Source organism: Amblyomma maculatum, chromosome 3 (genome assembly GCF_055883805.1).
Source record: "Amblyomma maculatum isolate TAMU_Amacu chromosome 3, ASM5588380v1, whole genome shotgun sequence".
Classification (NCBI taxonomy): Eukaryota; Metazoa; Arthropoda; class Arachnida; order Ixodida; family Ixodidae; genus Amblyomma; species Amblyomma maculatum.
In genome coordinates this window covers 45,410,895-45,432,029 of record NC_139346.1, presented here as the reverse complement: position 1 = coordinate 45,432,029, position 21,135 = coordinate 45,410,895, and the positions used below count along the sequence as shown (strand labels likewise).

Here is a 21,135-nt window from a genome sequence, read left to right as displayed (position 1 = left end):
CAGGACGCAGTCACTTCACCCATTTTACTCTGAAGGAGCGGCATTGGAGGCCCTTAATCTGACCACAGGAAACTAAAGCAGGAGAAGTTCGAACCGAATGGCCTGATTTTATTTCGAATTTCGTTCATTACCACGTTAACGTACTAGCTGTAGAAGAATGTGGTACGAGATACTTAAGGTTTATTCTTCTGCATGGTTTCAAATACAAAGTAATTGTCAGTCGTACATGGCCCATCAGTGATTTAACCGGTGATTAGGCTTGACAGGAAAATGCAATTGCGTTTGCGAGATATTTTTGCACGGGAGGAATTAGAATACATAATTAATTTGGAATGTACGACATGCTCAGCGAGGCCGCATTTGAACCAGCGATGACGGAATTGAACCGTGCTCAGCAAATGGGCGCAGTAGCACTTGAGTCACTGGGCATATTGTTTTTTCAGGAATGACATTCATTCAAAGTGCTTATTTCGGTAATTTCAGTTCCAGTTTATGATATTCTCTTTAACAAGTGAAATAACGCCAACGCAGATAAATATGAAGTAAGTTGTCGTATGTTCATCTTTCAGACTACGTCGACGCTTCCGACTTCCGAGTATTGCACATTGACCGTCACGCCTGGCTTCGCTGGAGCCAATATGGGCACGAAGGTTTTCAAATCACCGGTATATGTGGTGACGACTGGGAAGTTTACTACGAGAACAAAGACTACCCATACGTTCGGGTCGACAACAATGAGGAAATAACTGTGCGAGGTGAGACCCTTTTGTCTTTGCCTTTGATATGGTTGTCTTCACAACGGAAACGGCTTTGAATGCTCGGTGGCCATTTCTGGTTGGAACACAGAATCGTTACAAACCATAGTACATGCTGCAGCGTGTACTATGGATTGTAACGATTCTGTGTTCCAACCAGAAATGGCCACCGAGCATTCAAAGCCGTCAGGCTTGAAGCCATTTAGTGCTTCAAGGATTCTCAAGAGCTTATAGGGCAGGCGTGTTGCTGTTTTCGTGGAGATTTCAACTGATATCGCTATCTGATATGTTTTCCGCTGGCATCTTGTCGATGTCTTGGGTATACTGAAAATATACCAGTTGCTTTATTGTGAATCACAAGGGTTCTACGTCACCATTTAAAGCATTTAGACATAGACGAGTCCATGCGGCGTGTCTATGCATCTAGAGTACTTACGAAAAAACACATCCGGAGATAGAGAGTGCCACAGAACTTGTGAAATAGGCTGCTTCTATATAATTTAGTTGCAGCCATTTAAACTGCCTGAAATCTTTAAAGCCAGCTTCCGACCTCAACGCCCTAGATTTCCGAGAAATAAAGTTATTCCCTTTCATTTAGTATAATTTTATTACTCTCAAGGTCTCTCAGTCGTTACTGATTAGAGAGTGGGAGATTGAGCAAAAATTGACGGATATAATAAAGTGATTACAGAAGGTGACGAAAAACAGTACCCATGAATTTGTGAGGACTCTGGAAGGAGATGACAGACAGGGCAGGTGGTTTGAGTTCGGTACAGGTACGGGCACGAAAGAATTTATATACTGATCAGTCCTAAGATTAAGAGTTTGCTTTATTTGTGGAACACTCACACAATAATAATATATATGAGCACTCAGAAGCAGAAGAAAAAAAGGGGGAAGAGAAAATCAGAAAAAAAAGAAAGAGGACGCGTAGAGCAACCTGCGCGGCTGAACCGAAACCTAAAACCCATACGCGGCGCGCTGGTCAGCCAATTGCTTACGCAGAAAGGGAGGGAGGAAGGGACGGACAGGTCATACACACGCACACACACATTCGCATATCAGCCTAGGTATCTGGCCAGGCACGGTGCAAGTCCCGTGACTCAGCCCAGTCAACAAGGAGATCTAGGCGTCCGCTGGGTCTTTGGGATAGACAGAAAGTGAGCTATTGCCGCCAGGAGAAGAATATGGTGGACCGTACGGGCGGGGATGGGCTCGGGCTGCCCCGTGTGCTCGTTGCACCTGATGGTGGAACTGCTGACGTGCTCCCACCACGGCTGCTAGCTAAGCAGCCACCGGTTGCACCAATCTGCAATCCCGAAGGTCCCCTTCTCCCAGACATCCGGGACACCAAAGACATCTGAGTTCCTTTTGAAAAACCTCCTACCTCCATGCCTTTATCAGAGGCGATAGAAGTGAGCGTTGACTCCGCGGCGTCAGAGGCGCCCAGGGAGTCCGCCAATGAGAGGCGGTGCCTGCTGGACCGCTTCAAATAAAAAGACATACGCCAGTTAATCCATTTGATAAAGGCGGCGAGTCTTAAAGCCACTGTCTCAGCAACATTCCGCACTGAACAAAAATGGCTACCGAGAGCATCGTTTATTGGAAATGTCGAGGACTACTAAATAATCTTGATTATGTGTACGAAATACTTGCCAAGCACCATCCAAACATACGTTGTCTGTAAGAAACCCACTTAAAACCAGCAAGCAGGAGTTTCCTCAAGCAGTATCTTGTATTCAGGAAGGATAGACAAAGCAGCACTCGCCCCTCTGGCGGCGTTGCCATTTAACTCAAAATCAATCCCATACCGAAGCATCGTACTTAATACAGACTTAGAGGCAGTGGCAATACGAACCTTCTTTTTTGGTAAAATAACAACAGTTTGTTCTCTATATATTCCTTCAGATTATAGGCTATGTAGTGAACGTTTTGAAAAGCTGATTGATTAGCTTCCAGAACAATGGCTGCTGGTCGGACACTTTAACAACCACTATTCATTATGGGGATGTACAAGAACAGAATCCCGAGGTGTGCTAACTGAAAAGTTCTTATTGTCCTCTGGATCATGGATACTGAACACAAATGAGCTAACATACCACAACATATTACATAACAAATACACATCCATAGATTTAGCTATTGGCTCCCCAATTCCCTTGGTAGCTACAGAGTGGATTGCAATTGTAATTATGGAAATGACCCTTTTTCGATCTCGGTAAAGTATGCACGCAATAAAAATGAAAATGCGTCTAATCCTAGAAAGTTTGACTATGCAGCCAACTGGAAGACGTTCAGGGAACAATCGACATTGGTTTGTTCTTCAGTTACTGACTTAGGCGTTGATGAAACTCAGCGCTTGATCACGCTGCACATTATAGAGGCAGCAGAAAAATTACAAGGGTTCAACGCTGCTGAACCAAATATTGAGCTAAAGTATTAGCTGCAAGTAACCGAGCGTTCTTGTTCTTCTCTTTTTCTTCTTCCCGGTCGCTTTAACCAAGCCGTACGAACGTGCCATAGTGACCTATAGGGGTAACATGAATGTCAGGGTCCTAGCAGGCTGATTCTGACATAACCGTCCCAAGACCCAAGTTGGAAGCTCCTGCCAGCCCGTGTATCACGTGGGATGTGACGTCACAGCGTCATGTGGGTAAGACGTAACTGCAGCCGGGTCGCGCGAAAGCTTGAAAGGGCGAGTATTATTGTTTTCGCAATAAAAATACATTCCACAAACGTCCAGTATTCCACGAAATAAACGAAGACCCTGGTGGAGTGCAGAATGTAAGACTGATCGTGAAACTCAAAACAGGGCTTGGTGGAAACTACGCCGATACCCCACAGCCGAAAACCTGATAGCCTTTAAGCGTGCAAAGGCTGCAGGCGTGCAGGCGTGTTCGACGCACCTCCAAGCGAGAAAGCTGGTCATCATTCCGTTCTTCTGTGAACTCGCCCCGCCGGGGTGGTGCTTTGGTACTACGCCTGAATACTGTGCCGGAGTACCCGGGTTCGAACCCGACCTCGGCGGCCGCGTTTCGAAGGAGGTGAAACGGAGTGGCGTCCGTGTGCTGTGCGATGTCAGGGCACGTTAAAGAACCCCAGGTGGTCGAAATTTCTGAACACCTCCACTACGGCGTCTCTCATAGCCTTAGTCGCTTTGGGACGTTAAACCCCACAAACCAAACCAAATCAACCAAATCTTCTGTGGACTCTTATTCTAATGCGCACAAAGTATACAACATGATAAGAGCACTCAAAGGCTACAGTACTATCCCAAGCCCTCTTGTCAACACCAGTGGTGACTCTCTTGAACATCAGACATACTAGGACAGCACTTTGAATACACAATCAGCTCAGAACACTATAATAAATAATTAGTTCACAAATATGTATTATGGTGTATATTTGGTTCACAGCCCCACCGGGGTGAAGCAGTGGTTACGGCGCTCGACTACTGTTCCCAAGGACGCGGGATCAAATCCCGGCCTCGGCAGCAGCTTTTCGATGGAGGCGACGTGCTATGCGATGTCAGTGCACGTTAAAGAACCCCAGATGGCCGAAATTTCCGGAGTCCACTACGGCGTCTCTATTAGCCTTAGTAGCTTTGGGACGTTGAACCCCACAAACCAAACCAAATCAATTTGTTCTCAGGAAGGGAAAGGCGCAGTATCTGTCACACTTGCTGTGTGGACACCTGAATCGCGCCCTAGGGAAAGGCAGGTAGGTGGGAGTTAAGAGTAGAAACAGAAAGAGGAGCCGTAGTGAACAGCTAAGGAGTAATTTCGACTACCTGGGATCTTTAACGTGCGCTGACATCGCACAGCACACGGACGCCACTTCGTTTCGCCTCCATCGAAACGCAGCCGCCGCGGTCGGGTTCGAACCAGGGAACTCCGGTACAGTAGTCGGGCGTCATACCACTGCACCACCCCGGCGGCGCCAGATTCCTTTTTTTGGCACAAGGCAACAGGAGAGGAAGCACGTGCATGATAAAAATTTGGAGGATGCTTAAGCTTCGCCTTCAAGAGTGAAACGCGATAGCCTTATTGTACCTCGTCGAGAAAACTTACTAAACGCAAGGGTATTGGGGCATCCTCGCACCGGTACCCGCGCGGCCCGAAGGGGAGAAGCGGGTGAGCGAAGGTAGTGATCTAAAGAAAGGAAAGACGCTTGATTCTACAACCTGTGAGGGTGCACGGCGAAGCGCCAGGGGCGAGTGGCGCGCCACGTGTCGGGGCAGCGCCGCACATTGCGAGGAGGGGTTCTTCTGTGTTTGCCGCAAGATGGCTCTGCATGTGCGCAGAGCGCAGAAGAAATGTAGCGGAAACGTACTTCGCTACTCGTGTAACTGCGACTTCTGTAAGTAACATGCTCATAATTACCGATATACACTGCAGTATAACGTTCTACGGCATGTTTCTAAGGCAACACCGCATTCACTAGAAGCGCTTTTGTACCGCTTTCAAGCATCGAACTTGTGGCTGAGCATCCAGCCGGGAAGATATGCACAAGAAATAAAATCCTTGAAACGACAACTTGAAAACATTGACACTGAAAAGTATAAGGCGGCCGTGATAAGAGCAAGGTCTGAAAAATTTTTGGCGGGGGAGACGCCAACTAAGCGAGCGCTGTCAGATGAAAAACGGCACGCGTATCAAAAGGAAATACGGCAAATTGACAACCGAGGTGCTGTAACTAGTGACCCTGCTACTATCAAAAATACCTTTATAGAACACTACAATGAATTGCTTGGCCGTAAACGCGAAGTCAAAAATGGCTTTCAGGCAGAATTTTTGTGCCAAATGCCAAAGCTCGATGAGGATACTAAACGCGTCTAGAACGACCCATAAATTTGACAGAAATAGAAAGTGCGATAGACGCGCTTCCAATGGGAAAGTCGCCAGGACCTGACGGGCTTGGCGCTGCTTTCTACAAAGCATTTAAACATTACACAGCCCAGATTTTGCTTAAAGTGCTAGACGAGTCATACGAACGTAAGCAGGTCCCACCTTCGTTTTCTACCTCGCACATTGTTTTGATTCCGAAGTATGATGAGCCAGAAAAACGCCTGTTGGTGGGTTCTTATCGGCCGATAAGCCTTACCAACGTGGATTACAAAATATACATAAAGTGCTAGCGAAAAGGCTTCAAAGTGTAATACCGAGTCTAGTTGGGCCACACCAGACGTGCGGCATTAAGGGTCGAAGCATCGCAACTAATGTGCACGTGGTAAGAACTGTTTTGGAGTGTTGTGACGCGATTGGATCTCGAGTGGCATTGATACAGCTGGATCTCGCCAAAGCATTCGATCGCGTTTCGCACGATGCCTTGTTCGAAGTATTGACACACTCAAACATAGGGCAAGTGATTGAGGAAGGTGTTCGAATGGTGTATGCGAACTGCACGACACGGATAATTGTGAATGGAGAGCTCACTGACAGCATTCGTGTGCTGTCGTCAGTAAGGCAAGGCTGCCCCCTGTCACCCCTACTGTTTGCGGCCTACCTCGAGCCTCTCTGCCGGTGTATCATAAACAATGAACGTATAACTGGTTTTATGCTGCAGTCAGCACAGGTCAAAATGCTGGCATATGCAGATGACATCGCTTTATTCTGTTCAAGCAGAGAAAGCATTCAAGAAGTTACTGCCCTTGTTGAAAAATTCTGCCGACAGACAGGCTGTGAAGTAAATTGGGAAAAAAGCGCCGGTTTCTGGCATGGAGACTGGGATGTTACGCCTGAATACTTTTCTCGTTTGCAATGGTCAAAATTGCCGACCCAGTATTTAGGCGTGCCGCTTGAATCGTACCAAGATCCCGCCCCTTTCTGGGCTGGCCAAGCAGAGAGAGCGAGAGAGAAAGCTGATTCATGGCAGGGCAAGCCGTTGTCAATGTTCTCACGCGCTTATGTGTGCAATGTTTTCCTTGTGGCAAAGATATGGTACGTAATGAATGTGCTTTCGGCGACGCGTGTTAGCATTCAAAAAATTCATCGTGTCTGCCGTTTTCATGTGGGCATCAACATGGGAAAAGTGCAGCAGAACCAACCTCTTTCTTCCTGTTAAGGCGGGGGGCCTGGGCCTTGTGCATCTCTTTTTGCGACAGGTTGTCTCGCGTTTTTTTTCCTTCGTGATCAAAACGACAAATTCTTGAGCACGGTCATGCAAGTACGACTGTGTAAAATGCTTCCAGAATACGTTGTCTGTTCTGGTGAGAATATGAGTGGCGCTTTAAAAGGGTACATGCGCGAAGTTGTCTTGTCTTTCAGAATGTTGCATGCGCGTTTTTCAATGGAATACTTGAGCAAAGTGTGTAAGAAGAAGCTGTACAAAGATCTTCTGGATGTCACGATACCGTTGCCGATTTACCGTGCACCACACCGTGGAGGCCCCGGACAGGATGTCTTAAAGCGTGTGAAAAAGATGCCAGTTAGGCCTTCAGTTAAAACGTTCTTCTTTAAGCTACATTCCAACACATTACCTGTTAAAACCTGGTTACATGAAAGAGGCTTATTCGTTCCCTGGACAACAGACTGCCTCCTTTGCAAAAAACCAGAGACAATCGAGCACGTCTTTCTGGATTGCTGGGACCCAGTCTTTCACTGGGATGTTCTCCAGAGAACACTAAAGAAAGACCTTCCATTAGATCCGTATGGCATACGGTTCCTTCCAGTCGAGAGTGAGGGTATTCCTTTGGATTTAGTCATGGTCTTGGGCCTCCACAGCCTGTGGAAAACAAGGATGCAAGTGCAACATGCAGATGTCAACACGCGTTCTGTACGCGAGAACTTTATCGAGAGTGTGCTGCTCCTTAGAGAAACGTATCGGGTGCTTTCTGATCCACCTGACTGGATCAGTGTGATCGATGAGCTGGCTGTCCTCAAAAAATTTTAAACCTTTTGTGACAGCCAAAGTCTGGTTGTTGCGAGTTTTACCATTATTGTGGATCCTTTTTGAATTGATGTGAACTCAAAACAGGCAATAAAGAAAAAAAAACTCGTGGCTGAGTGGTAGCGTCTCCCTCTCACACTCCAGAGACCCTGGTTCGATTCCCACCCAGCCCATCTTGGAACTTGCTTTTTAACGCGGTAGCATTAAGGAGCTCGTGTCGCAGAAAGGCCGGTGTCGTCGGCGTCCAGTGAGCGATAAATCCCGGCATGCACTTCATAAATAAAAAGCAAGTTCCAAGGTGGGCTGGGTGGGAATGGAACCAGGGTCTCCGGAGTGTGAGACGGAGACGGTACCACTCAGCCACGAGTTTTTTTTTTTTCTTTCCGAGGTATACATGAACAACAGATTGTCTCACTTAATAAAACACTTCAGCTGCCCTTGAGCTGACGCGTGTGAGGTTAAAATTTCTTCAATTTTACCAGGTCATCCAGAACTTCTGCCCACTGTGGTGGGTCGGGGAGCGCGCAGATACATTCCCGTAGATAAACAGCACTTTCAACAAAATTTTCACGTACACTGCGAATGTTAATATCTTCGTGCCTTACTTGCATCCGTGTTTTCCACAAGCTGTGGAGGCCCAGAAGCATTATTAAATCATAGTGTACGTCTTCGTTCTCCACCGGTAAAAACCGGATGCCATAAGGGTTTAGTGGTAGCTCTTTTTTAATTGTTCTTTGCAGCACGTCCCAATGAAATACTGCATCCCAGCAGTCTAAGAATATGTGTTCAATTGTCTCTGGCTTCTTGCAAAGCAGGCAGTTTGTCGTCCAAGGGACATAGATTCCTTTTTCGTGAAGCCAGGTATTGACGGGTAGAGTGTTCGAGTGCAACTTAAAAAAGAACGTTTTGGCAGCCGGTCGAACTGGCATCCTCTTCACTCGTTTTAAAATATCCTGCCCTGGGCCTCCACGGTAGGGCTCTTGATACAAAGGTGCCGGCAGCATTATTTCCACTAGGTCCTTATACAGCTTTTTCTTGCCAACACTGTACAAATATTCACGGGAAAAACGCACTTCTAACAACTTGTAAGAGAGAACTACCTCGCGCAAATATCCTGTGACAGCACCACGCATGTTTTCACTTGAGGAGACAACAAATCTGGGTAACAGCCTTTGCAGCCGCACTTGCATGACTGTTCTTAAAAAGGTGTCATTTTGGTCGCGAAGAAAAAAAAAGCGCGATACCACTTGGCGCAGAAACAAATGAATCAAACCGACTCCTCCGCTTTTTAAGGAAAAAAATAAATTCGTTCGCCTCGTCTTTTCCCAGGCCGAAGTCCAAAGAAAAACCGCGAACACACGATGAATTTTTTGAATGGCAGTTCGTGACGCACATAGAACATTCATTACATACCATATCTTTGAAATAAAAAAAAACATTGCAGATGAACGCGCGTGAAAAGATTGACAGTTGCCTTCCCTGCCATGCTTCCGCTTTCTCTCGCACTATATTTGTTTCTTCCTTCCAATGTAAGCTAGGATCGCGATAACATTGTAGGGGCACACCCAGATACTACGGCATGTTTTCAAGGCAACACCGCATTCACTAGAAGCGCCTTTGTACCGCTTTCAAGCATCGAACTCAGCCACGAGTTCGATGCTTGAAAGCGGTACAAAAGCGCTTCTAGTGAATGCGGTGTTGCCTTAGAAACATGCCGTAGAACGTTATACTGCAGTGTATATCGGTAATTATGATCATGTTACTTACAGAAGTCGCAGTTCCACGAGTAGCGAAGTACGTTTCCGCTACATTTCTTCTGCGCTCTGCGCACATGCAGAGCCATCTTGCGGCAAACACAGAAGAACCCCTCCTCGCAATGTGCGGCGCTGCCCCGACACGTGGCGCGCCACTCGCCCCTGACGTTTCGCCGTGCACCCTCACAGGTTGTAGAATCAAGCGTCTTTCCTTTCTTTAGATCACTATCTTCGCTCACCCGCTTCTCCCCTTCGGGCCGCGCGGGTACCGGTGCGAGGATGCCCCAATACCCTTGCGTTTAGTAAGTTTTCTCGACGATGTGCAATAACGCTATCGCGTTCCACTCTTGAAGGCGAAGCTTAAGCGTCCTCCAAATTTTATTTATGAAGTGCATGTTTATTTATGAAGTGCATGCCGGGATTTATCGCTCACTGGACGCCGACGACACCGGCTTTTCTGCGACATGAGCTCCTTAACGCTGCCGCGTTAAAAGACCATACACAGGAGGGTACAATAGCGCTTTCACTATGCAGGGGCTGAAGATTGCACTAGGCACAGGTAGTTGGGGCTGTAGGACGGAGGAAAAAAAATTCACGGGCTTGCTACTGGCTCTGTAGCTGAGTGACCTCCGCTGCCTCGTGCGGGGAGAAGATAAAAGCTGATTTATTTATAGGAAAGGAAAGGCGCAGTAACTGTCTCACTTGTTTTCTGTGGACACCGCAACCGTGCCGTAAGAGAAGGGAGGTGGGAGTGAAAGTGGAAAAAGAGAAAGAGGAGCCGTAGTGGAGGGCTACGAAGTAATTTCGACCACCTGGGGATGTTTAACGTGGCGCTGACATCGCACAGCACACGGACGCCTCTTCGTTTCGCCTCCATCGAAACGCAGCCGCCGAGGTCGGGTTCGAACCCGGGTACTACGGCACAGTAGTCGGGCGTCTTACCACTGCACCGCCCCGGCGGGGCACGGGGAGAAGATAAAATAGAGAAGAAATAGAGGAGAAATAAAGAGTAGAGGGAGAGAAAGGCGCGCCGGAACAACAGCCGTCGTCCACCACCGAAGCAGAGGTGGGTGCAATGATGGCCTACAACATACAAAATTCCGTGGCTGGCTAGCCCTCGCCGCAAGCGGCGTTGACCTACCGTCCCAGCCCCGTAGGGCCAGGAAATGCAACCCTTCACCATTTCCCTAGGCACATGTGGGAACACAAGACAAGGTCCTGACAGGATCACATATGAAATGCTCAGGCACCTGCATGTGGACACTCTTGAAACCCTACTCTGCCTGTATAATATAGTCCACAAGTCGCTTTCGTGAATCATAGAAGGAAACGATCATTATCCCAAAATTAAAACCCGTAAAAGAACCCATACGTGCTGCGTCTTATTCCTCTAACCACATGTCTACGCAAGCTTTTTCAAAAAATGGTAAATCGTCGCCTTCGTCATTTTCATGAATACAGTGGTCTTCTTCATAAAACCCAAGTGTTTTAGAGCTGGGCGGTCAACAACTGATCAGCTCATTGCATTTGAGTCTTATGCAAGGGATGCTTTGTACATAAACACCGTTGTTTATCTGTCTTTTTCAAACTTGAAAAAGCATATGATACCACTTGGCGTTATGGTATCATCAGCGACCATAGTCAATGCGCGACAGAATTGCGTTATTGGGAAGGCTCATAAGGCAGTCACGGTCTGTGCCCCATGACTGGTGAGACAGAAGTTTTAGTAGATTCATTGCCTTGAGACATTTCAGTCGCAGCTGTTTTGTGTGTGCAATGGAGGAAAGCTTTTTGTAGACAACTGCGCTAAGACATTTGTGTTCTTTTTGAAAGACAAGGCTCTTAACATTCTGTAGTATATGTGGGGTCAGGTCTGATACCACGCTGCTTGATGAAATGCATGCAAACACTCTTTCCAGTGTTAAATTTAAACCCATTGTCATCAGTCCATTTAGACAGTTTGTTAACACCTAGCCCAGCATATTGAACGTCTGGACGTTCCGGTTATCAGCTTTCATGCAACTTCCACAAAACACTTCATTCCTCCTTGGGAAATACACGATGTTAATTGTGACCTATCGCTCCTTGAAGTCAGGAAACATTCGTCCCCTATTAGCATACAGGAGCACTTAATGCACTTCAGGGAAAGTACATATGCAATGAGTTTTACACTGATACTTCAAAGTCTGCTCAAGTCTACTGTGCAGCACATGGACCACAGTTTTCATAGTCAAAAACGCTGCACAGACATACCAGTATATTTATCGTTGAATGCCATGGTATCTTGTTAGATGCGAGACGCAATATAAAAAAGAAAGTACAGACATAAAAACGACTAACTTCAGTTACCACTTCACATGGCCTCCCTCAGTGTTTTAACGTCCCTATCCTCTTAGAAATGGCATAATAAAAACCCAGTCCTGAATTTTCTTTAAAACACCCTTAGGTCTGCGCATAAACTAGAACTTAAAATTACACTGTGTTGGGTGCCAGGCCACTGTTGTATGCCAGGTAACGAGGCAGCTGATAGGCTTGCTGTATCAGCTGCTCTTCGAAACACTACAGACATTGACAGGATAACATATCAGGACCTCAAGCCACATCTTAAAAACATTATTCGACAATAATGGCAAGAACAATGGGACACAGCAACTGAGACTAAACTACACCCAATAAACCCAAGGATAGGCAGGTACACTACAAAAAAAAAAAACAAGACAGATTCAAAGAAGTAGCTCTGTGCAGGCTGAGAATAAGCCATACATATATTACACATTCATACCTTCTAACAAATTGTCCTGAATCACATTGCTCGACATGCGGTGACCGGCTGACAGTGAACGATGATTTAATTGAGTGCCCGGAGACTTGAAAAGCAAAGGAGACATCATTTTCCCGAATTGCACAAGAAACAAATAGCGACACATCCGTTCATCTTTCTTGGTGATAATCCAATGTTTCCTTTAGAAAGAGTTTTTAAATATTTATTAGAAGTACCTTTTATATGAAATTATTAGTCACCGTGAACTTCAGCCCATTTCTTTTACTTAGATGGCTTTCTTTTAAAGAAATTGTTGGTGAGGCAGCTATGCCTTTTAACATGTACATGTCTCCTTTTAATTTTTTCTCAGACCATCATACACCGGAAATCAATGTTTTAGGCCATATACACCACTGTTTTCAGATTATACATGGCGAAAGAACTTTTAGGGCCTATACACCACTGTTTTAAATACATCATTAAACATGACACCTCGGACATTTTACTGACTTCAGTCAACACTTCACCTTGCATTTGGTTCTGTTTGGCCTAAGGTGCCCTTCGCCATTAAAATCAGTCCACATCAACATGATGGCGGAACAAAGGTACCCTCCATCGAGCGAGCCGTCGATGGCTGAGCAGAGGACCCCAAGGCGGCTACTTAAGGTCCGTCACTCTAGTTGTCTTAGCCTAAATACATAGCTCGGCTGTTGGTCGCGCCCCTGGCTAAGCCGAACAAACAAGGTGACGGTGGCTCTCCTCGAGTCGATTTTGAGTCGCTCCGTAAGGTTTTCTTGATAATCACTCTACATGGAGGCACAAATTCCAGACGAAGGAGGAGAAGGGCAATGTATAAAGATCGGAAGGAATCTGGGCCGCACAGCTTCACCACTCGTGACTCCAAGCCAAGAATACGTCTTGTGGTCGTCACGACCTGGGAGATGTGAGACGCAAAAATTAACTCTTGGGTGAATATGACGCCCAGGATAGTAGCAAAGGGGCTTGTCGGGGCTACGATGACTAATAACCAGCTCCAACAGCATTCGAGTTTGAACTGCTTATTTTTTATTGCGCTACTCAAGCGGAAGCGCCACTGTCAACCTCTTTGTTCAGTGTCGTGTCATGGCTTGCGATAAGAGCGTGGCACTGGGGTGCACTACAGAGTTCTTCCGCGTAGAGCGGAAGCCACGGGATTTCATGCAGCGGACGTGTTTGGTGGCAGAGTTGAAGCTAGAATGAGTGGAGGGGTCACGGTTGGAGGACTGTCAATATAGGCAGGTTTCAGCCTGCCAACAGACACATCTTCACGACCTTTGATGTTTAGGGGGAATGTCTTCGTCGCACACTGGAGCACGCGGAACGGTCCGTCGTAAGCCGGTGTTAAGGGAGAACGGACGGGGTCACGGCGAACGAAAACATTCAATTCAATTCAATTTATCCAACATCGTGAAGATGTTGGGTGCGCCGACAAAAAGCCAGAAAAAGGCTTGACAGAGGTCGACGCACCCTTCGACTAAGAAGGGTGCGTCCAGATCCTGGCTCAAAAACACAGATTGAGAGTGACGATTAGAAGGGATGACCGGAGTGACGTGTCGAAATGTCTTCTGAGGGTCCCGGAGGTAGGGTGAAGCATCATGAATGAGCGAATCAGACGAAGGAGAGAAGAATTCCTCAAGAAGCCGCAGTGGAAACAACTGACGTAGTAAACGGTCCAGCCCCGAGCGGGAGTCTCCAAGCAACGGTCGCATGCGATGGAGGAGCTGCAAGGGTCAGCTTTCACCGAGTTCTGTAGTGGTGAGAAGCTGCTGGAGTCGGCTGCGCTCAGACGCTCAGAGCCACCTTCAACATATCAGAAGATCGGGCCATGTCCAGCAAAGCGATAATGTCCACTAATCGATTGGCGACGTCAGGAGGCAGGAAGGACACGAGATAGAAGAACCTGGTCTCCTGGCTAGGGAGACACCACAAGTGGAAATGAGCCTCAACCTTGAGTAGCCAGGCACAAGGGCTGTTGGGCCAAAATTGTGGCAGGTGGACTCGTTGAAACGCGGCCAACGAAGCGCCGTTGTGCCGAGCGTCCTGGGGCTGGTCGCGGGCTGTAGGAAGGGTGTAAGAACCAGCAGAATTCGTGTCGGAGGGCGGGGCTGCGTGGTCGATACCGAGTCACCAAATATTGTCGGAGCTAAGACGAGAAATAACCAGCTCCGACATGCTCTTGCTGGTGTGAAAACGCATTACACCACGCTTTGTTATACTCAGTTGAAGGTGAGTATGAGAGGCTCATTGAGTGATTTCTTGAAGGTGGACCTGGAGGAAGGTGGGTATGAAAATGGAAATTAAATTTCTCGGCAATGCTGTTTTGTCGACGTGGACCGCTCCGTCATTAGGTTTTTATCAGTAGATTTTTTTTCTTTTGCACAAAAGATTCCTGAATTTCTTTGGTTCAGGTCGAGTGAAATTTGGCAAAGTATGTTTCAAGCAGTATTCTTCGGATCCCCTAACGACTTTGCTAAGCATTGTTTGCTTAACTTGTATAAAGCTATGACAAGTGCGGAGTTTCAACCGTTTGATTTTGCTTATTAAATGCAGGATTTCTCAAGTAGTCCAAAGGGCTTTTTTTTGCAAGTGTTCTTTATTTTGTTCGGAATGAATGCGTCGAGACAATACTTACACATATCCTAGAATATATTTCACAAATGAGCTGTTAGATCCTTGAAATGTGTCAATTTTGAAATTTATGTCATTTAGCACACTTTAGTGCTGATCTCGAGAGAAAGCTTTAACAGAAATGAGCTTCGCAAACAGGAACTCAATTGTAATGGACAGTGCAGCAAATACTCCAGGTTAGTTGTGATCTGAAATTCCACGTTCCACTGAGACAGAAAACTCATCAAACGAGACCTGCTTCGAAAAGAAAGATAAGGTCAAACGCAGAATGACAGGTTCTCTGTGCACGAGTGGGCTTCTTTACCACGTCAGAGTTAAATATGATGTCACACTGCCCGTAAGAAACATTTCAACTATGCAGTATGTCAACATAATAATGTATTTGCCGTTCTTCAGTATCTTCTTATACTCTAACGCAGCTGTCATATTCCGGTTCACTCTATCAGCATTGCTGATAAGCTTTAAAGACCAATAAATACGTTCTTTGTTTCTCATTTATCACCTGCTTCAGCGATAAGCTAAACCAGGGCACTTTGGATGAACAGGTGACATGAAGAATAGGAACGAAATTGTTGACTTTCTCTTTAAACATCCGGCAGTTCTCGTGAACGGAACGCTCCCACAATAGTGCGTAGTGCATAAAGGTGAAGCGCTCGATCTCAGCAATAATGGCTTAAAAACTGTTTTTCTTGTAAATTATTTCTGACTTCCATTGCCTCAAACAACGACGAGAGTGCGATGGTATAGATAAATGAGTTACTTTGTAGTCACTTGAGCCAGGAAGGTAGTTTACTGGTGACATAGTTCCGGGACATGCGCTTAACACAAGATCGAGTATAGTATCAGACGTCTGGGTGACACGAGTTCGTTGATCTATGCATTAAACTACATCAAACGTGGAACACAGGTCCATAAACGCGGAACATTCAGCAGGAGCAGGTGAAGTATCGAAAAGGGGGCGTTTTCATGAAATTGTGGGAAAATTAATGTCGCCATAAAGATAAACGGGTGCTCTCGGGAACGCAAAAGTGACCATATTGATAGCGTTTGATAAAAGTCACAGAAGGAATTCGGTGAGCTTGGTGGTGCACAACGTCCTTGTGATTTAAGCGAATACAGATGCAAATAAATTCAACTAAAGAATTTGCACAAGCGTTCTAAGAAGCTATTTCATCTGATATGGCTATCAAAACACCACTATCTACGTGGCCGAACAGATCGAAACTATAAACGTTGTAGTTTTTTTGCAAGTGAACATTTCCCGAAAATCAACATTATCAGACAATCCTGTTTTGGTCAAGAAAACATCTGTAAACTAGGATGTAGGTAAGGATAACAGTGGGCCATGTTTATTTACGATGCTCCTAATGTTTTTTAAGGATGAAAGGATAATCCCTAATGCGTGGCGCCTGAACAGCCACATTGCGCTATATGGAATTAGAAGATGAACGTCCAGCAGGCGTAGTTGACATGTCATCGTTAAAGTCATGTGCAATGGGGGCTTCAACTTTGCACACGATATCAGGTTCGGTACAATACACGAAGAATTTTCCGTTTACGTATAGCCTGCTGTAACGTTGGTTATATTTCGCGCCTATTCCCAGCACGTATTTTAAGAGCTTTTTCCGGGAGTTCACGGTTGCTTTGCTTACATCTGCGTATAGAGAAAAACCTGGGCCCGCCTGCACAAAACAATCTTAAGACTGTCTTAGCTAAGTCCAGACTTAACTGGAGTCTAAAGAATAGGCCACTAGCATGGACGCTTAAGACTGGAGTAAAGACTGGGCTTCAGTCCTGACTTGAATAAGTCGCTTGTATGATTACGACTCTAGTGCTGTCTTGGTTAAGACACAAGGACGCCAGGTGTCTAAGTAGAGAAATTAGGGAAATACAGGGATACGCTGGCACTGTCCCTGCTGTAAGATGCACACATTTCGTCAATTTTGCGTTGTGTAAAATCCGTGCCATTGCTTTTTGCGGCTTAAGATTGTGTCACGAGGAAGAATGCCCCAAGTAGTTGCTGAGGCCGTTCTGGGAAGCCACTCTGGTGAACATGAACCCGAAGCGTTCGACGTTCAGAACACGAGCCGTCTTAAATAAGCTTGGTCTTTCTAAAGACACCATTTAAGTCTGGACTTAGCTCGGACTTTATCGTGCAAGCCGGCCCTGTTTTTCAATTTTGACTTCGCGCAAGAATGCTTGACTTAACCTTAAAAAAGGCAAATTCCATAACGATAGGTCCACATTTACTTTCGGTGAACACAGTACCAAGGTAGTGTGCCCTTGAAATTCCTTCATCGGAAAGTTCTAAACAAAAATACTTCAGCAGAAGCGCATGTATTTTCTGCTCGGACTGAGCCCAGGTTTCAGAGCCTTCATGAGGGAATCCGTAAAATATACGGTTATCTATACAGACTTCATCTTCAAATTCATCAAGGGGACTCCGAATGGAGAAATTTTCATCGGAAAAAGCATTCAGAAACAATCCGCAGCACATCGACCTTATGCTGAAAAACCGCGGTTCCACTTACCTTTGCTTCGAGAGCTCCCAGTCGACCTAACGCGTCTGATACAGTAACTTCGAGCTGCATTCGGCCCGCCTCAAGTTGCTTTTGCCCAGTGTCAAGCTGTTTTTGACCAGCATCAAGGCATTTTTGTCCGGTCTCAAGCGCTTCTCGACTAGCCTTCATTTCGATCGTTCAACGTGTAATCACCTGAGTATGCGTGATTCCTTAGTCTTAGGAAATCATTATGGCAGCGAGTATGTCAATATTATTTAGAACTTACTTAGTTTGGCCTGAGCTCGTCTGAATGTCGCACGACAACAAAAGTAGTTCTCAACGTGGCAACAATTGGCAATAATGCATCCCGAAGTGTGAGAGCACTACTAGAGGTTGCTAATACACTTAGAATAAGGTATGTGTAACTAACCTCCGTAAGAAAGCGCAAAGAATAATGCATCCCGAAGTGTGAGAGCCCTACTAGAGGTTGCTAATACACTTAGAATTAGGTATGTGTAACTAACCTCTGTAAGAAAGCTCAAATATTTTAGCAGCATCATCGCTAATGTCCCATGGCCAATTACGTGTAGATGCATCAGCTGATTTATATATTCTTTGTGCCTTGTGTGATAACGGTGACACTGGGTTTTCCTGTGCCAGTTAAGTGAGGACGTGTTTCCGAGGTTTAGTGGTGCGAAGTTCAATTCAGGAAGTTCATGCGCTGGTGAGAAACACTGGTGAAAGTTGAAGCGACTCGGGTACTGAGCACTGTTGTTTGAACAGGTCAGGGTAGAATCCTGGGCGGTAGCAGAGGGTCACGAGTAATTGCGTTAGAAAGAACACCTTTACAGCGTTATCGCTACGGTCCCACTCATCATTCGTCGCCTACCGCATGTATCGGTAAATAAAAAGCTCTTAAATTCCGCTGGTAGTGTAGAACGTAATTTTTACTTTAAACTTATATATTTCATACACCGACACCTTTAGGGGCCACTTCGGTGGAAACCTCGGGATTGTATAGTAGTGGTTGGCTTTATGTAGAGAAAATCAGGATTAGTTAAGAGGGTCCCGATGAATTTAAAAGCTTTAAATAGTGAGATAATGATAAATAAAAGGTTTCAAAACGACCAGAACGTCAATAACACATTTAAGAATGTAAAGGAAACTAGTTGTGCTTAAAATAAAACTGCGGCAATTAAATGGGAAGCGGGCCTCTGGCCCGTGGGCAGCGAGGGATATACGCTACCTTTAGATTATCGAGGCAGTTCTTTTGATTTGGTTAAAACGATACGTTGACCACTGACTGGACAGTTTCACAATATTGCGTCATACCCTTAAGGTGGAGTTGAAGTGCCCCCCCCCTCCTCCCAATTCGCCCTCAATGTTTAATGCTCAGGTGTCACTACCGGCATGCTTGGCATTCGCCGAGCTGGCTGTGAAGCTTCCTCATCCGTTCTAGTGATAGTCTTTTTGTCGAAGTGACGCTGTCACGCAGTCCTTTCAACTGGCCACATGGGAAGTGTCTGGCAGTTCGTCTGACAAAATGAAACCTTTCAAAGGTCTATCATTCCCCGTCTAGCCTCCTTTCAGTTGCTTATCGAGTCGTGCCTAGGGTCTCTTTATGTTCCGGCACTGCGCGGTTGTAATCTATGACAGCATTTCCTAGTTTATTGCCTACTCCACGCCACTGCAGTTGTGTTTCTCGGCATAATCATGTACTGCATACTGAATTCGACATGGCGTCCACGAGGATATTCAGCGGCTGGGCAAACATGGAGACTAAAGCTATTAAAGGTCGGGATAGATCACAGTGCGGTACTAAAATAAAAATAACACTAAGCTATTAATGTTGCCTCAAGTTTTAGGACGGTCTGCTTGGCTGAGGAAATTCTGGCGGAGCTTACCATTTAACCCGATTACGACACAACTGTGCTTGGATCTCGGCTTGCTTTATTATCACCGTAGAAGCGGCACCTCTCGGAGTCTGACGTTTTAGTACCAAATAGAATTTCATTTGTTTGGGCACGCGCTGCATTCCTTGATTATACTCTACGAAACAATTGAAATGATGAGAAGGTACTTCATTCATTTGCTGTCTCGAAGTCACTTACCCTTTGCAAATCTTCTCAAACACACTGGAATTTCGGTGTACTACTTACCTTCTACACATTGCAACAGATGTTCGTACTAACCGCAAGCTTAAGAACGTTGATAGTATGGACAACCAATTGTTGTTGGTACTTTTTCACGTGCAAGGCGACATCTCATCTGACTACCACACCTCTCGCACTCTGCGAGCCGGCTATGATATGAACGTTTGCTCTTTTTGCAGGTTTGCCAACAAATCCAAAAGACTGCGAGTTCTACATAAAAACGTATAGAGAAACTGGAGGCTTAGCCTATTACAGTTTACATTCCGAGGCCTACAGAGAGTGACGGTCTGCACGGAGATCTTGGCTACTCTCGATTTTGTTTGCGGAAACCTCCCATGTTTCAAAAACAACCTCGTTATCAATAAAAACAAAACTTTATTCAAAATTGCCGAGGCGCAAAGGTTTCGCCTCTTCTCGTTCCTCATTTTCGTTTTATTGTTGGCGTCCGCAGCGCCAACCTTCTCGCTTCGCAGGAAACAGAGTAAAGACAGGGAAACTTCCCTCCCAACTTCAACAGAGATGAGTGAAAGAAAAGTGTTAAAAGAAGGGAAGGCGGGAGCCAGCAGGTGACCTACTTCCTTGAGAGTCCATCTCGAGTCCCGGTTGGCGTTGGTTAGAAATCAACTGCCTGACAGACGGGAACAAGTGTCACGCGTTCACTGCTTTCTTGCAAGGCCAACTCACATTCAAACTCTAGAGCAGAGCATTCTAGCTAGTTAGTTGGTTCATTGAAAGACTATGCAAAAGGTTTTGGGCTCATTCCTTTCTTTACCTCCTTTTCATTTTGGGCAGTTTTTCCTTCCTTGAAACCCTTCAGTCTGCAGAGCTGAATTACCGTGCGTGCACGAACGGAGGTTAAAATTTGTATCCCCACACCAGTGAGCGTGAAGAGAAGTACAGGTTACCCCAGACGGCTATAAACAATTTTTTTAAAGAAATTCACTTCACAGTATCTCTGCAGTTCTGCTGCCACTGCTGTAATCTACCGCTGGCGAGGAACGCTACCTTGCGTCGCGCACGTATGCACGCGTGGCACCTCGGCTCCGTCAGTTTTTGACAAGAGCCACTGACCAATTCGTCAAACTCCGCAAATTTGGCATCCATCGGACGCAGCAAGTTACCCGGCACACAGGGACACCACTTCAATCCCGGTGGGCAAATTTTTCACCACTTTAGAGCGGACTTTCACTCGCGCTCGGTGGCGCCGCCGCTAAGCCTAACGGCTGCGCCGGCGTGCGGCGGGAAGGAAGCCACTCTCCGCATCAACATGGCGAACGCCCTGCCTCAACGCGGCTACGACCCGGACGCCATGACCTGGTCGACAGTTCCTCAAGCCGGGGAACCCAATTCGGCACCATCGGACCAGCTCCGGGACTCAAATCTCCTCCGTCTCGTTGAGAGCCGCTCTCAGCGCCGGAAAGCCAAGATGACGGCAGACGCCAGGTTGACATCCGGCAAGTCAACCCCACCTCAGCACGACCGCGTCTCGCACACGGCCAAGGATCGCCAACCCAAGTCATCGTGGAGGCCCAGACATCTCCACAAATTCCGCCCCGACGATTTCGTCGTGATCATCAAGCCCCGAACCGCTGTGGCCATCGGGACTGTCTTCCAATGTGGTGAGCTGGGCTTAGCCTTGCGTGCCTATCTCGGCGT

The 21,135-nt window shown here is 46.3% G+C and overlaps 1 protein-coding gene across 1 annotated transcript in view; it reads left to right on the top strand.

Moving 5' to 3' along the window:
* The window catches only part of LOC146194675 (uncharacterized), a 96,615-nt gene extending 76,751 nt beyond the window's left edge, over window positions 1-19,864 (top strand). The window contains exons 9-10 of the mRNA XM_084597498.1: window positions 570-755; window positions 19,659-19,864. Of these exons, the coding sequence (XP_084453624.1) occupies window positions 570-755; window positions 19,659-19,762 (290 nt within the window). The 3' untranslated portion in view covers window positions 19,763-19,864. The remainder of the gene's footprint in view (window positions 1-569; window positions 756-19,658) is intronic.
* Window positions 19,865-21,135: the final 1,271 nt, after the last annotated feature.